Source organism: Cygnus olor, chromosome 1, assembly GCF_009769625.2.
Source record: "Cygnus olor isolate bCygOlo1 chromosome 1, bCygOlo1.pri.v2, whole genome shotgun sequence".
In the NCBI taxonomy this organism is placed as follows: Eukaryota; Metazoa; Chordata; class Aves; order Anseriformes; family Anatidae; genus Cygnus; species Cygnus olor.
Genome location: NC_049169.1, coordinates 133,478,728 through 133,505,679, shown reverse-complemented (window position 1 = coordinate 133,505,679; position 26,952 = coordinate 133,478,728). Strand labels below are relative to the sequence as shown.

General features: G+C 34.4%; 1 protein-coding gene and 1 long non-coding RNA gene across 2 annotated transcripts in view; one reads left to right on the top strand and one right to left on the bottom strand.

The window, feature by feature from the left end:
* The window catches only part of STS (steroid sulfatase), a 109,596-nt gene that overhangs the window by 19,466 nt on the left and 63,178 nt on the right, over positions 1–26,952 (top strand). The window contains 4 exon segments of the mRNA XM_040534159.1: positions 1,171–1,293; positions 5,973–5,996; positions 5,999–6,395; positions 13,235–13,371. Of these exon segments, the coding sequence (XP_040390093.1) occupies positions 1,171–1,293; positions 5,973–5,996; positions 5,999–6,395; positions 13,235–13,371 (681 nt within the window).
* Positions 1–26,952, bottom strand: part of LOC121058537 — a 256,855-nt gene that overhangs the window by 182,488 nt on the left and 47,415 nt on the right. The window lies entirely within an intron of this gene.

Below are 26,952 nucleotides of genomic sequence, written 5' to 3'. Positions count from 1 at the left end.
CTTCTTGTAAGTTAAAGGAATTATATTGATTTCAGTTATGAAAGATCAAAGTACACCTTGAAATGAAGTATAGATATGTATAGCTTACTAAAGCTGCCTAAACCGTTGATCAATAAAACTGACTTTGCCGTCTGCGATGAAAAACTGTAGTCAGCATTTGAAAGGTAGATTGAGATCTCTTTAATAAACTAGTCTAACAAGTCTTTTTTTCTTCTAACCACAATGGATACCTGAGGGAAGATTCTGGTTGTCTACATCAGTCATGTAACTTTGGCACTGTAATCATCCAAGTTGCATAATTCAGACTTCCCAAAGATACATCTGCACAGATTTGCATAGATACCTTGTGTTCTGTCTGTCTGTACTCTGAGCCAACTCTCATCTGGAATCCTAGTGATCTAATTTTCATGAACCTGAGCTCTCAAGTTCCTCATCGTGAGAATAGCCTGTAAACTCAGGTTTGTGTTTCTCAGACTCACAGTGTATAGAAATTACTGTGCTTTATTTGGATGTTGGACTAGCTGATGCCTGATGCAGCTTTAATGCACTCAGGACTGTATTGACTAATCATGTGTGTTCGTGCACTGGTTCGTGGAGCACTGGTCCTTTCCCATCAAAGCTGAGTGTCCTAGCTGAGTCCAGAGTCAAACTCTCTTCCTCTTTTCTGACCTCATGATATTTATGTGCCTAGCTGTAAAACTGCCCTCCTTCAACTGACTTCTCTCAAATAAACTTAAGATCATGTAGAAAAACACATATGAGGAAAGTGGGAGTTTTGGGAGTAGAATTTGGGAGTACTATCGCTTAGTCCTCAGCTCCAATCCTTTTCCTGTGTACACGAAAAATAAGTTATGCTAGCTCAACTTCTTCCAGTTATTTTATACTTTAAAATACCTACAGAAAGGCTTGCAGCTCTTTATGTGATGGCTGCCCCCACAGTTACACCCAGAGTATTTTGTTTTTCTCCACTTTTCAATTTCTGATGAAAATACAGGAAAGACTTTACTCACTAAATGGATGATAGTGTCTCCCACTTGCATTTCACAATGACTGCTAGTAATATGTCATTTAAGTGATACCACTTAAAGCAAAAATGTACATGCAGAAAGAATGAATGAAAAAACTGTTTCACTCTATCATCTAAGTCTCATTCATTTTCATTATATTTAGGAATGGCTGCCTTCTCACGAGTTGGTGTCTTCTTATTTTCTGCTTCTTCTGGGGGACTTCCTTCTGAAGAAATAACATTTTCAAAACTCCTGAAGCAAAGAGGTTATGCAACAGCTCTGATAGGTAAGATTGCATAAATACACAACATTTTTTTCATTCATTTGAATCAAAAGAACATTATGTTTCCATACAGACTATTAAAGGTCTGCATTATTATTATTTTTCTCCACAGCATAATAAGAAGTTTACATTTCTAACACAAAATTGAGCACATTGCCATGTATATTCAAAACTCTGATAATTTTTCTTGTATTTTTTCCTAATTTTGCCACTGGCTTATTCCACATTGCTTACATTTTAGCAGATTTTTGTCAAATACAGTTAATATTACATAATGAACGTATCTTTACTGGAATTGCCTGGAAATAGTTGGTTAGAGAACATCATGAAGGAATGTTACTACATTCGTATAGAAGATGGACGTGCCCAGTGTGATTTTTGAAAGCATCAAAAGCTTGTAATTTGGGGGGGTAATTTTTGTTTAAAACTCTGACTGTTTAGCAAGGCTAGCCATTCATGCCAGTATTTTAAAAATATCAATATTATGTAGACAATTCAATGTTGATGTTCCTAACTAAAAATCCTACTTAGCTATACCCTAGTCTTAGAAGGTATAAAATACCTTCATGTCCTGACAGATTCAAAACAGAAAAACAGAATATCTTAACAGAAATATAATTAGTGCATGTATATTTGAACCATAGTAGAAAAAATATATATATTTTGTCGTGTTCATGATGGAGTTAACTCCTATTGATCCATATTCAATTAAAGACTGAAAAAAAAAACATTTTTACAGTTGTAACAAGCACTGTAATGCAACTCATTTGGGGGTGCTGACCTAGTTAATGTTCTTTTTTTAACTACTGTCACTGCAATATGACAGCTTGCCACTTAGACCTCCAGAAGTTATCTCCATGATGTTTAACGAACAGTTCTTCCAAGTGGCCTGAATGTTAGCTATGAAACCATAAGATGTAATATTACCACACCCTTAGAGTATAATGAACACTTCCAAAAAATCAAGAAGAGTATTAAAATTAAGGATAAGCATATGTAAATGACAAAAAGAAAAGATATGTACATATGAAGACTAGATAGGGAGACTCTGATTCCCAACCAGCCCATTTTCTGTCTCTGCTGGCATTCTTATCACATCGTTTTATTCTAGGTCAGGGAGTCTTTGCTTTGTTCAGTCTAACTCAGCAGTTCCCAAACAATTAATTGTCAAATCCTGCTCTAGTGATGGATTGGCATAAGGATAATTTGAAGCCTTTCTATTCCTCAGACCTATGCCATCACTTTTTTTTTTTTTTCACCAAGTTTCTCTCCTCTTTACTCTCTAAGGATGTTTTTTTCCCTCTCTAAAGGCATTTTCCTTTCTATTATTAATTTTTTTCCTGCTCTGAATATGTTTCCTCATGCTTGATACATCCCTAAATATATTTTAGCTATAAATCTATTTTATGTGTACTCTTTTTTACCTCATTGCTTTTCCCCTGTGACACACAGAAGGTGACATCCAATAGATCTGGCAGGAGCAGACGAATTCAGAAGATCTGCAACAAAACCAAGTTTTCTCAAAAAGTGCAGATACATTGAATTTCTACTATCTCACCAGTTAAGGATCCTGGATAGTAACAAGAAATTATTATGTTTGTGGGAAATAGCTACTCATAATCCAAAAATTGCACTGAAAGTAGATGGGTATTGTTTTAACTACTGCTATAAATACATTGATAATGTTTTATCTACAGCTATACATAATTACAATTGTTATTCAATGTGTTGTCTAGCATCCAAAGAAATTTAGAATCCACCTATATAGCTTATCTTCAAAGTTAAAACGTTAATTGATAAATTGGGTTTTGTACCTTTCCTCCAGAATGAGATGTTGTAATATTTGGACACACTATCACAGTAGTGAGAAATACAAGACTGTCTGAACCTATTCAGTAGAATTAATGGAGCTGTTTTGTTTTTAACAGAGCAACTTAAAATCTTATCATATTGATAATGTATGCATGTGTACTTTATATTATCACTACTGCTATGTATTTAATTTAAATATATTTATTTGAGCACATAAAAAATTTTGTTTGCATCTTGGTCTGCATCTTGTATCTTATCATTTATCTGAAGAGCACAAAACTGTCCAAGAAGAAAGATTACCAGCATATACAACTCAGTCTTCAGACTGTTCTTTTCAACTGTCTGAGGGAAAAGTAGAGGGAAAACATGGATTATTGCATCCTGCCCAGCATTCTGGATTCTGAGTAGTTCTGATAACTGAGTTCCAGATGAGGTTTCTTAGCTGAAAAGGACTTCCTCTCATGTCTATTTGTCTTTCATTGCATTACCTGTGCTCTGCAGATGTGTTAATAGTGACAGAAGGTGAGTGAAAAAAGCATAGGTCTCAAACAAGTAAGGTACTCATAATGTGCAATTAGCAGCATAAATTTCTCTCAGAAGCTTGGTAGAATCTGTTGAAATTTGTCTAATGCTTGTCTGAAACATCCAAACTATGCAGCTTGACTTTAGGAGAGATGTGAGAACATTGTAACAAGGATGGCAAAGATGATAAATGAAGTCAAAGAAGCAAAATAAATGTATTGTGGACCCAATTATCACTTGCTTTTTCAGAGTAGCATGGGACCTATCAAAATACTCAAATCAAATCAGCCTTTTAAAAATGGCAATTGTGTCCTTCAGTCACAATTGCTAGTATAATTTGAACACGTGCTTCCATTCCAGGCCCAGCTAGTCTGCTCTCTCCTTTGTTTATCTTAAGTTGCTTCTAAGCAAAGCTTTTTCTGAAGCATAAGCTCATCTTGATATTGAAGAATTTGTTGTGCTTGCTAAAAACCTTTTGGTAAAAATAGGTCCTATATTATATTGTCCCCCGTCCTTAATGTGTTGTTGCAAGATTCTTCTGTCCTGGCTTGCAATGTCTAGTTTTATTGAGCTCCAGTTTAAACAAGATTATTTGTATCATAATAAATGACCTTGAAAATGTATTTTATTTGTTTAGGTTTCTATCTCATATTTTTTTCCCTACTTATAGGTGCTTTGAATTTGACAAATAAAAGCAGGAAATTAAAAATTAAAATCTTTAAGACTTTCTGTACGTTCATGTTTGCAAGCCACTGTATTTATTTTATTCATCCAACTTGTGAGAATAGTTTGATGCTGAACTCGCTAGACATCTGGCTTTACAATTATTTCATAAAGACAGTTAGGTAAATTTCTGATGATGAGTGAACTTCGGCAAATGTCATTCCCATGTCATACCTTAGTTTTGCCATTTGTGAAAGAGAAATAATGATACTGAGCTCACGTGCTGTATACTGATTAAAAAAATCAGAACTAAACCTCATGTTCACCCTCTTTGATACTGCTGACCCTTCATTTGTCACTGTCAAAGGTAGAAGTGCTGCTCTTTAGGCCCAGGAGATGCCCAGAACTGCCCGCATCAAAACTCTTTTCTTATAAATGCATAAGAGCTTTTGCTGGGATGGTTAGGGAAAGGGGAGATTTCTGTATGTGCTTTATTTCTTTCACATATTTTCTACCAAGCGTATCTAGAAGTAGGGTTGAGGGCTTACTGGGTTTGGGTTTTTTAGTTCTTCCAATATCACATGCTCTGACTTAACACTGCACATATTTAATTATTTAAATTAGAAAGAATAGATAAAATTTGGCCCAGCAATATAAATTATCTATTTTATCGACGGTGACACTGAAAGTTTTGTCAAATATTCAACACATTTTGTTGCTGATACCAGAGCATTGATATAACCATAAGGTATAGTTAGAAGCATAACTGAATTCAAATTTTTCTCTGTTTTGCATTAGAATTTAAATAACAGCTACGAAACAGTTAGGTCCATTGTGTTAATCAATGCATAAGCATATGGTAAGGGGTTGTACTTGAGTCACAGAATGAATTATCTAAATAGTTATTTTAATCAGCATGAACACAGATTATGCCACTATAATGAGAATCAAACTCACTATTTCCTTGTGTCAGTGTCCAGCATTATTGCAGAATTGGAATAATTTCCTAACGAGACAAACTGCTGTGAGAGGCAGTATTTGTTGGCAATTTACTCGTTACCATTTTTTTCATACATGAAAGTGTGCGTATATATATATATATATATATATATGGTGAGGGAGAATACAATTTCAGAGACTTTGCAATCATTTACATAGTAAATGTCTTGGTAATTTCATTATTCTTCTTTTATTTCCTATGTTACTGTTTGTTTGTTTGTTTGTTTGTTTGTTTGTTTTTTAAGTGAATGACTTGCCAGATAAATTTCAGAAAAGATATTTCATAGCTCCACATTGGCTCTTCCTCAGAAAACAGCAGCCACTACAAAACACTATTTTCTTATGACTACTTAACTACACATGCACAAAGGCTTCATTTTCAAAGCTGTGTTAGAGCTCTGTTGCTCTTCAGTGACCTGCTAGCCCACTCAGAATTTAATGGTCTCCATCAGGAGCTCTGCCAAATTATTTCTAACTAAAAAGAAGAGCGGACATGAAACAGTCTTTGATGAGTCTTCTATAACCTAAGAAAGGTTATATAGAAAATAGGGATCCACACAATAAATGCTGGGGCTGGGGAGGTGAGGGTATCAGTCAGATAGTGACAGTTTCATATTTGGAGTAGCACACATTGTAAGTTTGATGATTTAACTACAGAAATGCTCCCTGTCCTCCTCTCTTTATAGGAAAATGGCATCTTGGGATGAACTGTGAAGCAGTAATGACTTCTGTCACCACCCCCTCAGTCATGGATTTGATTACTTTTATGGGCTCACCGTGACCAATCTTAGAGACTGCAAACCTGGCCAAGGCAGCGTATTTTTAAAAGGGGTTCAGAAATACCTTGTCATCCCAGTCCAAATCCTTGGAATCACCCTGGTCTCTTTGGCAGTAGTGCATTATGTTGGCCTCCTCAAAGTACCTTTCCAAGCACTGGGCTACTGCCTGTTAATAACAGCTATTTCACTTGTGGTTTTGATTTTTTTCTTTTATCATTTTCGACACCTGAACTGCTTCTTAATGAGGGACCATCAGATTATCCAGCAGCCATTATCCTATGAGAATCTTACTCAGAGATTGACAACAGAAGCTGTACAGTTTATAGGAAGGTGGGTTTCTAACTGTGTTACGAGTTAATGCTGGCATTTTACAATGACAGTGCTTCCTAAAAAATAGAATATGTGAACTAGTGGGCAAGAGGAATATGCCATGATATATTATCATTTTTTTCTTTAAAGGATGACTGAAGTTAATCTTTTTTAGTGAAAGTGACTGTTTCCCAATGGATAGTATGTATGCGTGGGGTAAAAACATCACTTCCTGCTTTGTCTCCATCTCTGTGGTTTTATTGTTAGGTATGTCATTATTTTCTCTATAAAAATTAAAAACTATCAATGTTTATGTGTTTCAGAAAAAATGTTTTAAAATACCTATTAAATTTTTAACATTTTTTAGGACTTTAAATCTTTGGAATTTCATCTAAACAAGAATATGAAAAGAATTTTGCAATGTGACATTATTATATGAAAGCGCAATGCAGAGTTGTAATTTATGAGTTTTCTGGAATAAGAAACTGCTCTTCATCCCTGATTTAGTGCATGCATTAAATGATGAAAACTACATACCCAGTAGTAACTGTGAATACATTCACATGGTATTATTGCTGAATTAAAATTTATACCAATTAATTAGGGGCTATTTTTTTCTAGATTTAATGACTGCATGCAGTAGTCATCAAGACTGATAGCAAGAGAAAATGCTTATCTGATATCTTGATCTCTTACTGCAATTTTTCTTTCATTTCTCTCATTATAAATATTTGATTTGGCCATCTCTACTCATGATACCAAAATAAAATGTTTTTTAAATCAAATTTCTTTAAGTAAGTCTTCACAACAATCAACATTATCATGAGTATTTATAATTAAACTAAAGCATCATTATTTCCTCTTGTCAATGGTGATAAAGATACCTTCTCATCTACATTCTAACTAATTTAACAGTTAAATACTTCGTTCACTACAGAAGCACACAAGCACATGCACACACCCTTTTGGAAATTTTTGAGAGGTTATTTGCTTAGTGACCAAGCATTTGATGATTTAAAATGTCTTTTGAGCACATTAACTATATGTGGGCAAATTCTCCCTTTGTTTATAAGTGTATAATGTTTCTATAGTCATTCATAATGTTTTGGACATCTCTGAATTGTTCAATGATTTCAGTGTAACGTCAATAAAATGATAGCCCCAAAACAGGTGAGTTCAAGATTGGGAATGAATGCTAGAATACTATTACACTGGTAATAACTCTAGTAAAAGTAATAACTCTAATAAAAGTAACTATTAATTTTATTAATTTTCATAATGCATACAGTGTTATTGTGTAACTTAGTGTTTAGAGCCAGCAAAACAACATAAGATCTGAGTCAGCATAGCTCTGTTGACTCAGCTGGAGGTTGAGGTTTTACATTATCTGTGCACTTGGCCCCAGTTCTCAGAGTACTTTCCAGACATCAGTTGTGTAAAATTGAAGTGAAGGTTAGTAGCATATATTGGTAATTTACAATAAACTTCATTACAGGAATGTTGCAATTATATTGAGAATTATAACCCAGACAATTTAGAGTCCATGTTAAATTAAAAAATACCCAAATATATTAAGGTATTGAAAAGCAATTTGGGCATCCAAGCAATCTTAACTGTGCCCTGTAGTGACTTCACATGCAAAGTATATGGCCATAAAACGTGCTCCTGGGGAAAAGAGTAATTAGATTAATATACAGTGAACTGATCTGCCCCATGTAATAGTGTGAGCAACAAAATCAATATTTGCTTTGACACACTGGTTCTGACAGTTTATACCTGTCAACTCCAGTGCACCAGCAGACCATTGCTTTTGTGACTAATCTTCTGACTTTGGCTGTTTGTATGGGAATGGCAGTCAAGAAGCAACCAGGTTGTAACAGCAGACAGACAGACAGCAATCAAAAGCAAAGGACCACCATGTTTTTGGGAGCTATGGTTGCTCCACATTATTCTTGCAGTTCCACTTCTTTCTGTGAGCAAACCTCTTTTAGCCACTTATTCAGCTCAGCACTTGATTTGTCATACAGGCTTCTTTTGTTTCAGTAATATGATAAGTAGCAATTTCAGTCCTGTACAGCAGTAACCTATGTGCACAAGTATACTATAGTTTAAAGAATCGTGAATTTGAAGAATTGAGTCGTCCACTTTTTCTGGTTCTTAATACATTCTATCATCCAACTAAAACTCATCAACTCTTATGCATGTTTTAATTGGTTAATTATCTTTATAATGAATATGTGATGAAGTTCCCATCATCAGCAGCACTTGTACTTCCTCTGTAGCCTTTCTATAATTTATACATATATGTAGTTATGTGTATAACAAATACAGCATACAGCATAAAACATATATTTTATCCATGTAAGTTTGTTATAGCTATTACCTATATAACCTTTGCAAGTTCTTCAGAGCTCAGGCAATGGATTTCCTGACATTCTCTTTCTTTGCTAGTTATTTCTGTCATACTGCTGGCTGTATGACTTCTTAACATACATATAATCATTAATTTGTTATTTTTCAATCCTTCTTAGAATTTCTTTACAGCATATGCACTGTTATACTTACTTTTCTTTGGTCCGTTTTTTGGAAAGCTGATATTGTATTTGTTCTTCCTTAGTCTAGTATATGTGTATTACTATTTTCTTTTGCTCCTAGGTAGACTGAAAGATAGCAAATGCAATATTTAATGCTCAAAAATGATACTGCAGAAGAACATATGCAATTACATGTGTTGGATCTAGAGAAAACAAATACAAATTTAGTTGCTCACCCTAACTGTAGAGGGCAGGTCAGCTCACTTTAGTCAATTAGTTAACACTAATTACTTTTTCCCATGAGCAAGTGTGTGTACATATTTTAAACCTATCTGAATACTCTCTAGACATTGCAGTATATCTGAAAATGAAATGGATGCTAATTATTTAATTTTAAGTTTGATGTGGTTGTCACTCACGTCTCTTCAACACGTCCTTTAATAGATGACCGGTTGCACCAACAATCCAAATGAGAAAATGCCAGAGACCTGTTTTTAGCATCTTAGATGCTAGCAAGACAAAAATACCATATTATGTTACAGAATCTCTCTCTAACAAATTCAGATAGCTGATTGCAATTAATAATATTTTGTTTTTTAAAATCCTAATGAAGTCTAAGTTCTGGAAAAAGCATTTACACTATAAGTTTATAATTGAAAACTATGGTGAAGACGTTATTGAGCAATTTTCATGCAGATTTACTTTTTTCCATCACAGATTACATAGCCATAATATTCAAAAGTTTGTGATGCCAGTTAATACTTTTTTTTATTTAGTTATTAGCTATTCTATTTCAGTGTTTGAAACACTGTTACAAAACATATGTAGATTTATTTTCACCTACTCTAGCAGACTTTTAGAGTTTTTCCATGCATCACTAGGTGTTAAGATTAGGCAGTTGGCAGGTTGTACTGAAGTTAGAGTTCTGAAATCAACCAAATTTTAACAAAGTACAGTGTTTGCCTTGTTCAGGAAAAGCCAAGTACTCTGCTTTCATAGTCAGCTGCTGTGAATCATAGTACCTTCACTGGTACACTGGTATAAGGTCTGTAGTAGTCTAATGGGTTAAAAATGTGTATACTTTGTGATGAAATTTGAGGATGATTTCACATCTAGCAAAAAAACGTTGTTCAGAAAGATCGTACTTGTCCATCATATTAAAGGTTAATGTAGAATTTAATGTGAACAATTAGAATGGAGCACTGTCATGCCATGTTCCCACCTAGTTTCCAGTATTGAGTCATACTGGAAATATCCCTTTGATTTGACAACCACAGGCCAGCAATCCTGACCTTCTCCTGATGCTCTACTGCAGTGGTCTTGGATGGATATCAGCGCTCAGGAAATCAAACAGAAGGAATTTTCAAATGAGTTTTTCCTTTACCCAAGACATTTTCAGTGGAGCAAATACTTAGAGCAAAATAGCAGGAAAAAGTTAAGGACTTGTATGTGAAGGGCAACTTCTGATTAGATGTAATTTGTTCTTTCATCCACTTTAAAGCTGTTTTTTTACAGCTCAAGCCTGAACTAAATCTTTGAGTCATGTAAAATCTCCTCACCCTAAATAAGAAGAATGTAGTACTATACAATGCAGAGGAGTCAAGATCAGTTAAGTATACATTAAAGAATGTCATATATCAGATGCATGTAATCTTTCTGGCTACTCAGTAAATTGAAAAGACTGTGTGATTTGTGTTAGGATAAAAATTGCTTGGTAGGTTTGGGTAAGTGAGCCTGAGATCTTTTGAAACTGAAGTTCCCTGGGTTTGAAGTGTGTAAAATAGTGGCAATACATTTTTGAAAGAGTTGTTTACTGAAGTGGTTCGGGAGAGAGAAGCTGTTAATGTCAAATTTCTCTCCTACCTACTAGCTGATATTGTCATTCCGTTTTCAAGGTCACAGTAAAAGTAGTCTGTTATAATTCTCCTCAAGGAGTTTTGGCAGGAGATAAATAGCTGCCTGTGATCTTTTATAGGATATTAATAGGTGAGACTTCTCCACCTGACAGCAAGCTGTCAATCAAAACCTGTCAATTTGGGTTGCAAAGAAGAGAATGATTTAGTGCCTTTCTATATCAATCATTGATTAGATGCCTCTTCATGAAAGTTTGATCTTTGTATGAGTTCCTTAAAAATAATAATAATAAAAAAAAGAATTATTATCTCTTGAAAATAGCATTTGATACTCTCCTTTAGCAATACAGATATGAAGTATGCATTATCTCTGTGACATTAGAACAAGACAGTTTTCATGAAAAGTGAATTGTGCATGTACTATTATGAGTACAAAGTATATTTTTATGGTATTTTACCCTAGGATTATGCATTACTCTAAATTCAGTGAACTGTGTGTCAGGAAAAAGCTGAAGATAATCTCATGCAGTAACAAATGCATGGTTGTAAAAAAATAAATCAGCTGCCTTGCAGAAATGTTCTTTAATAAAAGGTCAGTGTTATATTTATATATATATTAAATATTAAATTTATAAGTATACATATTTTTGACTTGAAATGCTGACATTTTTGGTCTTTTTAATTGACTCAGAAGTCTCCTGTATTATTTGTTGCTACAGTGGTGAAAGGTTTCCATGTATATCAAGTAGCAACAAATACAATCTCATGTTAAATGTATCTTTTATGAAAAATACTTGCTTTTCTTTATTTTTATGAATCTGTGCTTTATAATTGTTCATGTTTACCAATATTAAGATAATACAGGATATATGGACAAGTATATGAAGGGAATTCAAATATTTTTTTTTTCCCCATTTTTCACATGAAAAATATTCTATTTATTCTGTGATTGCTTGGTCTTTTTTCTTTTTGAAAAGTAGAAACTTTTTATGGAAAAAAAATTCAAGTCAGAAATACAGCTATCAAGTGAGTAATCGGGATAAAATTTTCCTGTTTTGTGTTTACTCATTGCTGCCTTTGCCAGTAAAAAAAAGAAAGTTTTAACTATGCAACTTGCACAAAAATATGCAACCAAAGAGAGGAAAAATGGATCATAAATGTACTATATTAATCCTGCTTAATTTTTCTTGAGAGTCAAGTATTGATGTCATGTCAATCTCTTTTATTAAAAGACTTTGTTTTCAGGTTCTTGATGGCTAGAAGTTTATTTTTTTTTTCACTTTAAAGAAACAGTTTGCACATGCATATCTGTATTGTTCTTCCATCCCTTTAAAAGATGTATGAATTGACTGCATGAGGAAATATATAGTTTCTCTTTGGTGTTGACATGAATAACATGTATTATCCACCACAAAGGTGGCAAGGGAAAAAATGGTCAATAAAACCAAAAATACTCTGTAATTAGCTGTGTGCCTTAAGGTGAGATCCAGACAAGTTTTCTGGATAGTGCTCTTGTCATTCAACTGAAATTTACAGTATGTGTAATGTACAACAAATGCCGTTAGAGCATATAGCAGTAAATTCAGCTAGTACTGCACACTTTTAAGTAAAGTTCTATAAATAATGCATAAGGAAATGTTCTTATTTGAGCTTTGCTTTCACAGCCTGCTGGAACAGATCATAAATATCATGTTGACAGATCACATGAACAGCAAAATTTACAGAGAGTCTATTTATTGCACTTTTTTTTTGTCTCAGTTCAAGAAGTAGGCTGAAAACAATGGAGACTGTTCATTCAACAATGGACTGTTCATTACTGTGACAGGAAAATATTTCTTTATATTAGTGTGCATTTTAAGATTATTTATGCCTTGATAAAGCATATACAAATGTGACATATTTGTAGTGTTATGTGCCGATTGTATGCATGCAAACACCACTGTAAATGACAGAAGATTTTGTCATAAATCTTAGTGAGAGGACCGAGAGAGAAAAGGAGAAAAAGTGCTAGTATACTTGGTTTGGCACAGTCAGTAATACTATGGTGTGCTTAGCCCTGGTCCTCATAATAGTCTATTTAGTTGATCTATGTACTTGTAAAATGAATAGAGATGCTTGTAGCCAGAACCTGCTAGGTTCCTGGTTTTAAATAAGTCCTCTTTCAACATATATAGCAAACTAATTGGTTAAATTTTACTGTTTATTTTTGCTTTCAATTCAGTGTGCACTTAAGAGTGTGCACACACACTTTGTGTGTGCATGTGTATGTGTGTGCATGTGTGTGATCAAGATTATCCTATGATCAGTTACTTTATCCTATGTTTTTTCCTCTTCTTTATCCTCCTCTTTATCCCATTCCTTTTCCTCTTTTTGAGCTCTAGGGCTGAAAAGTTTCTGCTTAGAACTTTTTATTATAAAATACACTAAAAATATTTTTGTTATTTGCTTTTGTCGTTGTTTTGTTTTTCTCCAGGAACACTGATACGCCGTTTCTTCTTCTCCTGTCTTATCTTCATGTCCATACAGCTCTATATGCTTCAAACATGTTTAGAGGAAAAAGCAAGCATGGTTTATATGGAGATGCAGTGGAGGAAATGGACTGGAGCGTAGGTATGTTGCATGTGCTTCTGACATTAATGAAGGTAATTCATTCATGTCCACCAAACACAGACTTTTGCAATTTGGATGTCTGTAATATATGTGACATACTTGCTCCTTACACTTGGGGGAAAGAAACAGTCATTTAAGAAGCACAATAATCTGACCTCTTGTGGTATCTACTATGTGATCAAAAGTGTCCTAAAAATGCCTACTCTTTTCTTTGACTATAAAGGTAGCCTGTATGGACTTAGGATATATATATATATACCTTAACTGTGGACATTTAAGGTAGAGTGAGTTGAGTCCAACCCATGAGCTTATGGAGGCCTGCTGGCCTCTGCAGGTATGATACTAATAACAAAATATTCTCAAATTAAATGACTGCAATATTCACTATTAACAACTATTTCACTATTTAATTATTTAACTACTATATTTAACTATTAACAAAAGCTCGTTATTTTTGGCAAGTTCTCTCAATCTATGAAATCACTCAGGTGAGGTTCAATTATCTTCATGGAGAACAGTAAAAATAATGTTCTCTCTGAGGCTTGAGAGCAGTCAATCATTACATCTTTCAGCAGGCTTCCCTTATCTTTAGACATATCAAAATGACTCTGATTCCAGTTGTGAGAACAACTAACACTTCATATTTGAAAATAATTGTTTTGGAAAAGAGCAGTACTAGGAGCCAAAGAGCAGCTTACATTCCTCCTTCCCACATAGCCCAAGTTCATTCTGTTCTTAGTACAACCCAGTGCAAAGTGGCTATCTTCAGAAATTCAGCGTTGACACATACATATTTTTAAACTATGCAAGCATGTATGGTAAAACCTTGTGTGTATTTCTTTGCATGAAGAGTTTCAGCTGCAGAACAAGAGTTCTTGTTTACAGGGGACAAAAGACTGCACAGTACATTTAGCGATTTGTAATGTATTTAGTGCAGTGTTTGGAAAAACGAACAAATGGGGAAAAGCCTTGTGAAAAACTGTGACACACATAAAAGGAAGGGCTTTCAGTGTGGGGGACTGAGTAGAAAAAAAAATATTTTGTTTGTCTGATTTTGTATAGAGAAAGTAGATTTAATTCAAGTTGTATTACACACTGAATCTATCACTTCTGTCAGTGGCCACCAGCATTTAGTAAGTCCAGTGCTTGCACTGGATAAATGTATGCAAGTGTCCTGGCATTTCTGTTTGCACCTGCACTGTAGTAAACCACTGACCATTAGCTGTTTTCACTGTCTAGGTTTGATTTTTCTATTTCTTTTTCTTTTCCAATGTAGTAAGATTGTTCCAGCTTAATTGATTGTTTACTGCTGTCACTGGGTTTTGTTGCCTCCTTCAGGAGAGTAGCTCTGGGGTTTAAACAAGTTGGAAACCAAGGCAGCCACCATGCCGCTCTTTGAGACTATCTAATGATGCAGAGGTAGTAACAGATTGCAAGTCACTTCTCTGTTCCAGGATGACCACAGGCTTTTAGGAGATGTGTCAAACAAACTGTCAAACAGCAGGACACTAACATACTTAAAAAGCTTGGGATAAATCAGAGATAAAAATCTAGTAGCAATAGCATAAGAATTTTGAACATGCTCAATCGAGGAGAAACATGAGTTTCTTTATGTGTTGTCCTTTATAATTCATTACAGGAGCATCAGGGCCAGAGGGGCTAGTTTAATCAGGAAACAGATCCTCAGCTGTCATAAACTAGTGTACAAATATCAAATTTTGTCTCAGCTGAGGGTCTTGCTACTTGGTGTGGCTTATGTCTTGTAAGACTCCTCTGTTGACAGATTGCATATTGGCTCCAGGAGGGAGCAAATGTGTTTAGTTCCTCTGTTACTTTCTCCTCCATTATTAAAATGATGCAAAACAGTTATGTCTGACATTTCCAAAGGAGACTGAAGGAATAATATAGTCTTTTTTTTTTTTTTTCATTTGAAGGGAGCACTTATTTCCATTAACCTCCACTGAAAATTCCAGTCTTAATGAATCAACTATGTCAGACAAAGTAGATTTATTCACTGTACTACTGATGCCAGTAACCAGTGTTTTCTTGGAGTGCCTCTTAAGATGTTACTAGGAAAGTCAAACAAAATTGCTTGGAAAAGCTGAAAAAGTGAAAACTATAAGTTTTCTACAAAGAAAGATTTTATCATTTGTTGAACAGAAATGAGTATTTATGTATAGAGAAATGTAATTTGCAAAAGGAACAGGAAAAAATATCCCAGATATAACAATATGCTACAAAATCCTTGCATTAAAGACAACACAATCATAAGAAGAAGAAAATGAATGTATCGAAAACTGCACTATAGTATAACATCAAAAAAGTTTACACTTCCCAGGAAAAAAAATATAAAAAACCACCAACCTCAATTCAATTCTAAAAGAAACTTCCAATGTATAATCTTTTTTGAGTGGCAAATACCAATCCTTAGAGGATGACTAAAATGAAAAAAAAAAAAAAAAAAGAGAGAACAGAGCAAAAGTTATGATTGTCAGATACCAGTGAAGAAAAAGTTAGGTCAAATTGGACCATGAAATTAAATAGACACCAGTAAATAGTGTCCCTGATTTGAGAGATCAACTAGAATCCAAAAGAAGGCTTTAGCTGCCATTTAGAAGAGGAATAGCAACATCTTTTCTAAAAGTAAGACAGAGTAGTCCACTTGGACTGAGAATCCTAAATAAAAGACAATTCTCCCTTTTTATTTGTTTATTTATTTAAAATCAGTTATATAATTGGACACTAATTCAATTAATCTCCATGCTGGAAGAAAAAAAAAAAACACATTAAAAAAATGAATAAAATACTCCATTGAATGTTTCATGTTTTTGACTAGTTAAACCAGTATTGAAGGGTATAATTACAGTCCACGTCAAAAATACTAAATACAAAAGTATCTGAATAAGCTTTGAGACCACATATTTCTACTGCTTTTGCATACTGATATGTGTTTAACAGAATGCAATGTTTAAAGCATTCACAGTTACAATGTCACTGCATGTGACATGCCTTAGAGAGTTATCCTCAGGCTAATAACATTAATTTTGTTTCAATGTAGGCTAAGCACCTTATTAATGCCATTAATTATAATTCATATGAGAGCAGATGAAATAATCTTGCAGTCTAAAATGGAAAAAGAAATGATGAATGAATGAATTGAATATTATCCTTTTCTTCCTTCCTCCCTTCCTTCATTCCTTCATTCCTGATTAAGTATAGGAAGAGAAATTGATATTTTCAGAAATTACTTTTTGCTGTAAATTGCATTACACTAATTTAATCCAAAACAGATCACTGCAAAGAGTTTTGGAGCCCCCTATAGACTTGCATGCAAGCTGTGTGAAGACACACTAATTCAACACCATTTTTGGAAAAGGTTGTTTATTATTTTGTTAATGGTAGTAAGACTACTAACCAGTTCTTAACCCTTTGTGGAACAATCACAGCTGAATGGTTCAAATGTAAAAACGTCCCAGAAGTTGTAGTCTGGCACACACTGGGTATCTTTATTATGAGATGCCCTGCAAGCTGGAAAAACTTAACTGCCTCTCTGCCGTGGTCTTCTGTTGTGTATTAGGATCAAGTTATGTCAAGAAAATGTTACCATCTGATGTTAGTTAATTTGAAGAAAATGAGTAGTAATAAATCCCAATGTATCTTAGTTTTATTTTAAACTTGTCTTTGAAATATCTTAAAAGGTTTGGTAGAATTCTATATCGATAGAGTAGTTCCATAGCTCCCCAGCACAAGAGAGAGAGAGAGCTACTGGAGAAAGTCTAGCAAAGGGCCACAAAGGTGATTACAGGAGTGGAGCAACTCTCCTGTGAGGTAAGGGCGAGAGAGCTGGGATTGTTCAGCTTGTAGGAGAGGAGGCTCAGGGGGGATCTCATCAATGTCTTTAAATACCTGAAGGGAGAATGCAAGATAGATGGAGCCACTCTTTTCAGTGATGCCTAGTGACAGGACAAGAGGCAATGGGCACTGGAATACAGGAGGTTCCTGCTGAACATCAGAAAACAGTTTCGCTGCGTGGGTGATGGAGCTGGAAGAGGTTGCCAAGAGAAGTTCTGAATATCCTGAGATACTCAGAAGCCACCTGTATGTGGTCCTGGGCAACCAGCTCTAGGTGACCCAGTCTGAGTGGGGTGTTGGATCAGATGACCTTCAGACATCCCTTCCAACCTCAGCTATTCTGTGATGCTGTGAGATGTTCAAGAGAAGGAAAAAAATATATCATTTAAAGTCAATGCATATTTTGAAACTGAATTAAAAATAACTTTTAAAATTCAGTCTAGAAGAACCAAGGAACTTTTCACTAAAAATAAAGCAAGAATACAACAGAAGCAAGATATGACGTTATTATAGTGATGACAGGTTTTGAAGATGCTAATGATATCTTAAATAGGCTTTCCTTGCCTAAATAACAGTGTTTTCTTGCTATGTCTAATGTTGGACAAGGAAAAAATAATCTGTGAAATTTAGAACAGAAATTGTAACCCCTAGCTCTTTTAAATGAAATCAGGAAAATATTACAATCTCACTACATTGCAATAACCAGAGTTATTTAGAGTTGAATTTCTGCTGGTATAATTCATAGAAACATCAGTCTTCAGAAACTTTCATTACTGTAGACTTTATGTAAGGTGAACCATAGCATGCTGATCATCCCCAATAGAATAAGTTTAAATAAAGATGTCAAAAAACTGTTAGGAAAAAAAAAAAAGTGAGATTTCACTTTCTTAGTGAAAGAAATAGAGATTGAAGAGTAATCTCACATTTGGATTATATTGCCAGTCCATTTTAGAGCTGAACAAAGTAAATATTTTGATTCAAACCCTCTTTGTGGGTAAATACGAAGCAGGGACTTCAAAAATAAATAATATTTAAAAGAAACTGCAGATGAGGAAGCAATGATCTACGTGCTATGTGCTTTTTCTTTGAAGTAAGTTTTGCTTTTTGTAGAAATAGGTAAAATAATACTGCATTAAATTTTTCTCTTTTTTCTCTGATTTTATAGTGTTGTATATAATCTGACTTCCTGTTTAAAAAAAAAGACTTCAGTAATACATTTAGTTCTTTTCCACTGACTCACCAAATTTCTTTGATTGAAATTTATAACCTAGAAAGATGTCTATACTTGATTTGCACATACAGAGGGAAGGATACTGTGCCATTGCTTCCCTTGATAGCTCATTTGTTTCTCTCTTTCTGTTTTCTTTTCATCACAGTTAGAAAATAGTGATGGCAAATGTAGGAGCCACATGGGACTCACTTGGTAGCAGAGATGACCATGAATATTTTAAACTCTTGGTTTTTCTTCTAGTTGTCTGGGAGACTTCATGCCATTTTTTTCAGAGAGCTGTTCAAGCCAGTCTAAGCATTCACCATTTTCAAAGCATCTTTTTAAATTCCTGAGCTTGATCCTCAGAAAAACTCCACTGACTTAGTTTCATTCAAACCAGTCATTGATATAACCCAAGGTAGATTGCTCAGAAGGCAAAAGTAATTCTGTGGAATTTAGTAACCTGTTTTCTTGGCTGAATAACCAGTGTGGAGGTCTTAACCCTAACATCTGTGTCGTTGTGCCGGATGATTGTTTTGATTTCACTGAGAGCACTATGCCTAATTTTTAAACTAATAGTACACATGTCATTAAAACGTTGGATATCTGAATAACTTTTACCAGAGGAACATGAATTACTTGCCAAAGCATTTGTGATACTCTGCAACTGAACTGTGTGGGGTGATATGTGGCCTATAATAAAGTACAACAAGACAGAAGTAAAGTATACTATGTTGAGAAAGGCCAGGTAGATTACAATCTAGTAGGATTAACTGAAGGTCATACCACTTTTCACGCTGTTCTTCCTTGATTGACCTGTTATCATAATAAGAATTGGTTATAAATGTGTGTCTTCACACAGAACTTTCAAAGAGAAAGGGACGGGCAAAAGCCCAAACAAGTCAACTCTAGATCTTTGTAGAAACATCTAATTTACTTTTTTAGTAATTACATTTCACAGTGCTGCAAAACAGATTATGTCAATACATATATGCAGGATTCGGTCATGACTCTTAATTTCTGCAGTGCCTAAAAACTAATATGATAAAAACTAAATGCGTATGTCTTTTATCTGATTAATGTGTCTGTGTTTAAATAGTTAATACACGATTTATGTGGATTGATCATTGCCTCTACTGTTGATTTCTGTTAAACTCTGGAGTAAAGTAAATCAAGGGTCTAAGTGGAAACCATTCCAATCTAGTATAAGCAATTTTTAATGACTCCTATGTTTTCTCAGACCCCATGGTTTTAGTAATAGATGGAAGGAACGTTTCCAGAAACAATTTGAAAGCTACTTTGGAAAACTGTAAAGTATTTCGGAGACAGAAAACTGAAATATGCCCACAACAAATTTAGTAAAATACAGTCTAAATTTTACAGCCAAAGAATTCTTGAGATGCTGAAACATGTTACAGTTTCTTAGTTTTTATATGCCTTCATAATAGCATGTGGTGTATCTTCAATTTCTTAGTAAAAGCATTTTCCTTCTCATTTTAAAATAGTTATTTTAGGCTTACAACCCAGCAGCTCTTACACTTGACTTATTTTTTTAATTACAAAGTAATTAAAATATCAATTGTAATATTTATTTCAAGTTATTTTGCACTGAAATTTTATTCCTAGATGATTTTTTTACTATGCTTTCCTATATTGAGTAGTAACTTTTATCCTCCTGGGAAACAGGCATAGTATTGGCAAGCTTCAGCTGAAATCTATGTCTCTTCTTTTACAGAAAATTGTTAATGTTCCTTACTGTGAGTTCACGCAGCTTTATTTTGCTATAAAATGCTTATGTGTTTTCAGCTCCTATTTAGAAAAGTTGGGTTGCTACTCACTTAGTATCAATCCAGAAACGTATGCTAAATCTGACAAGTCTAAATTAAGCTAAAAAAAAAGGTAAACAAACAAACAAAAAAAGGTAAATAAATAAATAAATTCCCCTTGCATTGGGAAAACAATGAAGGAACTATCCACATTTTTTTTCAGAAAAATATCTTGTACCAGAGATTGTTGCAGAGATAAGCCTAATTTGTAATTGCTTTTCACCTGTTGTAGTCATTCATAACAGTGCAAAGTCAATTTAAAAGATAATAAACGCAGAATGATACAGTATTAGAGACGATGGATAATCACACTTAGATTGTTTTATCCAGCTATGATGAATGTGACATTATCTTAGCTGAGCCTGAAAACCTGGAAGTTAAAAATCTGGAGAGTGATGCCTGGTGCAGATATCATGTTCCTTGATTTTTTTTCCTGAATTGACACTGGTATATGCCACAAGTCACAAGGTTTATTTTTAAGTTGTTTTGGTTATCGTGAAAGATGTTCAGCCAGCAATTTTAGGAATAAGGTATGAAGTCAATTCAGGTACTTTACGAGTAGAAGAACATTCTCCCACCCTGTTCTTCCATCCTGCTATTACCCTAACATTAAGAGACTGTTTTTTCAGCTAATATAGTAGTTAAGCTCTTGAAGCACATTCATTCTTTAGGTCAGATCTGGGAAAATTGTCAATAAGGGTGCAGATTAAAAGACATTTGTAATTCTGCCTTTTATGATGTGGATGCTTTCCAGTTATGATCTGGGCTAAAACCCAAACTTACTTCATATGTCACTAAGCAGTAATGACTTTTAGTCACTACTGAACAGGACTGAATTTAAGAGGTGAGTAAGTGATGAACGGCTCACATTTCCACCATGATAAGCTTCCTGAGCTATCTAGTCCTCCTTAAGAACAGTTTCCTGTTTCTATATTACATCTTTGTACACAGCAAAGCTCCTTGCAACATTATTTACAAGATTACAAAGCACATCTTAAGCAGCCATTCCTATAGCATTTTTAATCATTCAAGTTTAAATAATATCTTAGTAAAGCATATCCCATGATGGAAAACTTCAGTGCGTGTAACGCAGCTTGTGGTAGTAGCACTATGTTGTTCAAAATTTGCTGCTAACAGGTGAACAGATTTCGTTTGCATCTGATATCACTCAAGTTAATTTATCAGGAAAAAATGTATTAATGTATTATTCGTTTAACTTATTTTACTTTACAAAAATGTAACTGTACCATTTTCAAGATTTTAAATTTTTTTCTATTAGTTTTGAACCTCTGAAAATTGGGCCTAATACAAAAAGAGTGAAATGACATTTCATATTATGATCAAAATGCTCTAATCAGAAAAAAAAAAAAATTGCTTTTGAGATAGGCAAATTTCTATTGATAAGAGAAAGCTCAAAGCTTATTTCAGGTAACCTAGGGATAAGAGAATCCCATACTATGAGGATATGAAATTCTGTAATAAAATGAGCTACCAAACTTTTGTATAACCTTTCACCTTAAAGTTTAATTGCACATATAAATGGTATGGGTTTTTTGCTCCTTGCTTTAGGTGGGTGGGGAAAATCATTATAAGTAGGATTAAGAACAGAGTAAAGGTTTAAGCAAAAACTAACCTGTAGGAATTTAACAACTTCTATCTATACCTGGATGAAGGTTGCACATAAAAAGGCAGTGCTGAAAAGAAGTGAGAAATGAGGAAATTGAATGGGGCTAACTTTAGCCAAATTGTAGATAATCTCCAAAATACAGACTAGGAACACAGTTTAATGGAAGATAGTAAAGATTTTGTTGATAATTTGACTCTGCATAACAACCTTTTTAGCATCGCTACTTGAAGCTGCTAAGAGGAATTGCGTTTGCCCTGTCCTAGAGAAACACCACAGGAGTATAACAAGTCAGTCATCCAGAGCACGGGATCGGGATGGCAGAGGTGGACATTATTTACAGCTTCCTTTGCCTGCTTTGGAGAATGTGTCCCTCTTGTGAACCTGAAACCTTCAGTACTGACTTATGAACATGATTTTACTATCCTTTTTCTTCAACACTTGGATACGGAAAGCAATATCTGTCTAGTTATTTATAGAGCATGCAATCACGGTTTTCATAAAGAATGCAGTTGAGCTAGTAGGTGAAGGCTGTTGCTGGTATAACTTACATCTCAATGAAAGAGGCCTAAATGTGAAATAAAGGAGCAGAGAAACTAAAAGCAAGAATTTTTAATCTGAGCATTTAAACCTTCCCATCCACACCCTTCCCTTGTACCTTCAGATAGTTTTTTAGTGGATTACCCAGTACCTCAATATAACTGATAGAGTCCAGGATAACTATTAAACATTCATACAAACACAGAAAAGTCACAAAATAATAGTAATAATAATAATAATAATTATTATTATTAGGCTAATAATGTCCAGTACTCCAAGATAGGAAAAATCAATCCTCCTATGCTTGTGTTTTATGATGCAGTTTTTAACATACGGGTTGCATGCCATTTCTTTTCCCTTTGAAACCCTGTCTCATCATCACAGTGTACCTTCTTAATGAACAGCTATTCAACAGTAGGTGTATTCCTCATTGTTAAATATGAATTATCATGTTTTATTTAACACACACTATTGAAGTTCTGTTTTGAAGACAGATTTCTTTGACTTCTCTCATCTTTTCTGTGGCATCACATCGCTAGAGCATATAACAGATTCACAAATAAGAATTTTCACAAAGTCTTTGTAAGATAGGGAGATCTCATTAATCTGTTCTACAGATGAACATCTGAAGCACAAAGATGGTGTTCAGATTTACCAACTGGGGAAGAGTTTTGTTGCCAGTAACCCACTAATCCAGCTCTGGATCTATAGTAAAGCATTAGGACTTCCACTCAGCTGGTATAGTAGTGGAAGAGAGGAGAAAACAAGTCATTTGCCCTTCCCAGGCTTGATCCATGTTGGAGCTGGGAAAAGATTAGAATGTGCACCTTGTCTCGGGAATACAGAATTTCTTCTGGTCATGGGGAATGAGTTTTGTCGTCGTTTTTTTTTTGTTTTTTAAAGGTAACTAACTATCTTCATCAAGATATAAACTACAATTACACGAACAATTTCTGTGATGATACAGGAAACGTCTTGCAGCCTTTTACCCTTTATTCATAGCTGGCTGCATCTCATTTAACTGAGAATATAATTTTTATTTTCTTTAAAAAAAGAAAAATCAAGACTGACCATGTGCATTTCTGTTTCAGTGGTGATGCTGATAAGCCCAGATGTTCTTTTAAAATCATGACTGCTATCTTTTGGAGAGAGAGATGAATTTTTTTTCATGCTTCTTTTGAAATGTACTAGTTATTTTGAGACCATACTATTAAAAAAGAGGGGAACTGACTCTCTGGGTTACAATAATCATACAATAAGACTTAGGACAATATCAATTCCTGAGAGTTGGGTGGTTCAGCTTGGAGAAGAGAAGGCTCTGGAGAGACTTTATAGCAACCTTCCAATACCTAAAGGGGGCCTACGGGAAAGCTGGGGAGGGACTCTTTGTCAGGGGGGTGTAGGGATAGGACAAAGGGGAATGCCTTTAAACTGAAACAGGGTAAACTTATACTAGATATAAGGAAGAACTTATTGTGAGGATAGTGAGGCTGGAACAGGTTGCCCAGAGAGTGGTGATTGCCCCATCCTTGGAAGTGTTTGAGGCCAGGCTGGATGGGGCTTTGATCAACCTGATCTAGTGGGAAGTGTCCCTGCTCATGGCAGGGGGGTCGGAACTTCAGGCTTCAAGGTCCTTTCCAGTCCAAACCATTCTGTGATTCTGTGACTATTCATTGGCAGTCTGGTTCCTATTAGTGAAATCCCATGAACCTGAAATTTCTTTTCAAACTGCTGAATCACAAGACTCAAATTCCTAGTATTAATAAGCTCTTTTTGATGAGGTTAGTAGAACTGCCTTTTTATTGACTATGTTTATTTTTTTCCAATAATACATTTAACTGCTAAAACAACAACACTAAGTAATGGGCAGGCTGGTAATACTACCAAAGATCATTATTCTTTTAGAAAGAAGTTGTGTATTTTGCATTGCAGAAAATTGTGGATTTGGGGGGATGGTTTTGGTTTGGTTTGGTTTGGTTTATATTTTTGTTTGTTTCTTTCTTTGTTTTTTCACTGCACCAGCAGATATTTAATGGAGTTTTTAAAGTTAGGGAAAGCACTAGAGTAATGATGCTGTGATTAGTGAAGGACAGGTTACCAAGGTGATAACTTTGGTCTTCTCCAGCTTTTTCCCCCACTACTTGATTGTAAAATCATAGAATCATACAATCATTCAGGTTGGAAAAGACATCTAAGTTCATGTAGTCCAACCTTAATAAAGCATTTATGTTTCATTTCAGGCTTAAGAAAAAAATTATACTGAATGTTTATTATAGTTTCTTACTTTTTTGTTGTTGATGTTGTTGGTTTTTGTCTTTTTTTTAATGCTATTGTGGGTTTGTGTTTTTTGTTTTGTTTTGTTTTGCATATTTCATTTAATTTAGTCAAGTTTTTTGTTTCGTTTTGTTTTGTTTTTACTATTTTAAAAGCTTTATTTTTGTTTTCTTTTTATTTTAGCTTACTTCTTGTATTTTGTATACACGTTTCTCTTTTTAAATCATTCCCCCTCCCTACCCAGCAATGGAAATTTTGTGTGTGACATATCCTAATGAAAAAGCATGGTGTAGCAACCCTAAGAAAACCCAGCAGATTTTATGTTTGAGTAGTAAGCTCAATATCCAAAGGAACACCTGACCCCTAAGGGCTGAATTGTTTTCTCGAGATGATAGAAGAGAAACTCCAGGATAATCAAATCCCTACCTTGGACCAGCATGAAGTTGTATTCAACAGCTTTAGTGCATCTCACAGCTTTTTGCTACCAAAAGAGGAGAGGCAGAGCACCCTTCCCTAACCAGCTTCCAAGGAAAGCATAGCAAGGTTGAAGAGAAGAAAAAGAGGAGAAGCATCTTCTTCTTGCAGCAACCGTCCTTTTAAAAACCTGCTGGATGGACCATTTTTGTGTTATGACAATAAAAGATTTAGGTTCCTAGGTTTTAGTTTAGTGGCAGAGTTCTTTGTGTGTTAGCAATTGATTTAACTTCAATTTCTAAATCAGACTGGAATTTTAAAACAAAGCAGGCAAGCAAGGAATAATACAAATGTAAACGTGCTTTAATCTTGAAGAAAAGAGTGACCTAGCCCAGAAAAGCAATATGATTTTTTTTTTCTTCCTGCAAAGCCAAATATAACTTAATCCCAGGTGTTTGCAATAAATGAGTAGCTTAGAGTGTCTCTCCGTATTTCTAGCAAAGTAATGGAAAGTGCTATTTTTGGCAACATGAAATGTATAACTGTGTGTTTAGTGTATGGCTGTGTGAAAGGTATCAAAGTTCGCTTTTCTAATCCAGAGTAGAGTTGATTTTGGCATCACCAAACAGTAGACACATCAAGCAAGTAAAAATATTTTTTTTTCTTTATTTATGATATGAATAAATACAATTTGTCTTTATTAAATCATCATATCATACTGGAACTTTCAGAGTCATTTAATGTGTAATATTAAAAACTATAAGGAGCCTTTGTTTTTTTTTTTTCAGGTGAACATTTTAAAACGTTCTGAGGCTCCTTAACTCTGAATTTTGTAAATCTGAAGTTAGTTTCTATTGTGAGCTAAGAAAATCTATGAGTGCTCACAAGTTGTGTCAATAAGAAGCCTTTAATAAAAAAAAACTTGCAATTGGGGTTAAATAGTAAATAGCATTTTCTTTAGAAAAGAAACAAGGTAAATAGCATTTTCTTTAGAAAAGAAACAAGAGGTAAAATAATATAAAATATTTTGAGAGTATCGGGGTTTTGATAAATGAGGTTTGGAAATAGAAGTTTTCTTTTTATAAATGTCTTTGCATGCATAATTGAGTTACTTCGGGGTAGTCGGGAAATCGCTTTTAACAACATGTGTATGGTAGGTCTGTTAGCATCTCTGAAGATGAGACTTTATTCCCTTTTGGTAGATTCTTTTCTTTCCCTAGATGTCAAATGTGATAATGACCCATCCACTAGTATGCATACAGAAATATGGTTATGATACAGTGGTCTAAAAATAGAGTATTGACACCAAGTTCCTCTCTCCCATGTTGATATGAAAAGTCCCATTGAAATAAGTAGTCAGGGTAACATTTATATATTTCCATATCTACTATACTGGTTTTGTCTTCCTTTAAAGAAATTTCTACCTCCCATATGTGAGAGATGCACTTTCATCTAAGGTTAGAATCTGGCCTTTTTTGTCAGCTTCTCATAAGTCACAAGCAGATAATTTATTCTTTTGTTATTATTATTTATTTATTTGTGGTTCCTCTTTTCTAGTTCTCCCAATGGATTGTTAGAGAAGATCACACTGTTTCCCCCACACGCTTGGCTGCTTTTCATTACTTGGCATCTCTTGCAATGATCAGTCTCTATTGATAGTAGCTTATCAGAATATCATTATTTAAGCAGTTTTGGAAAGACTAGGCTTTAAGAAGGAGGATAAAAGCTGTAATACAATTGAGATTAAAAGGGAGATATCAATTTGACTGTCTTTAATATTACATCTCCTTTATGAAGGTGTATTTTTTTAGATGAGCTAACAGAACTTTTTTTTAATTTAA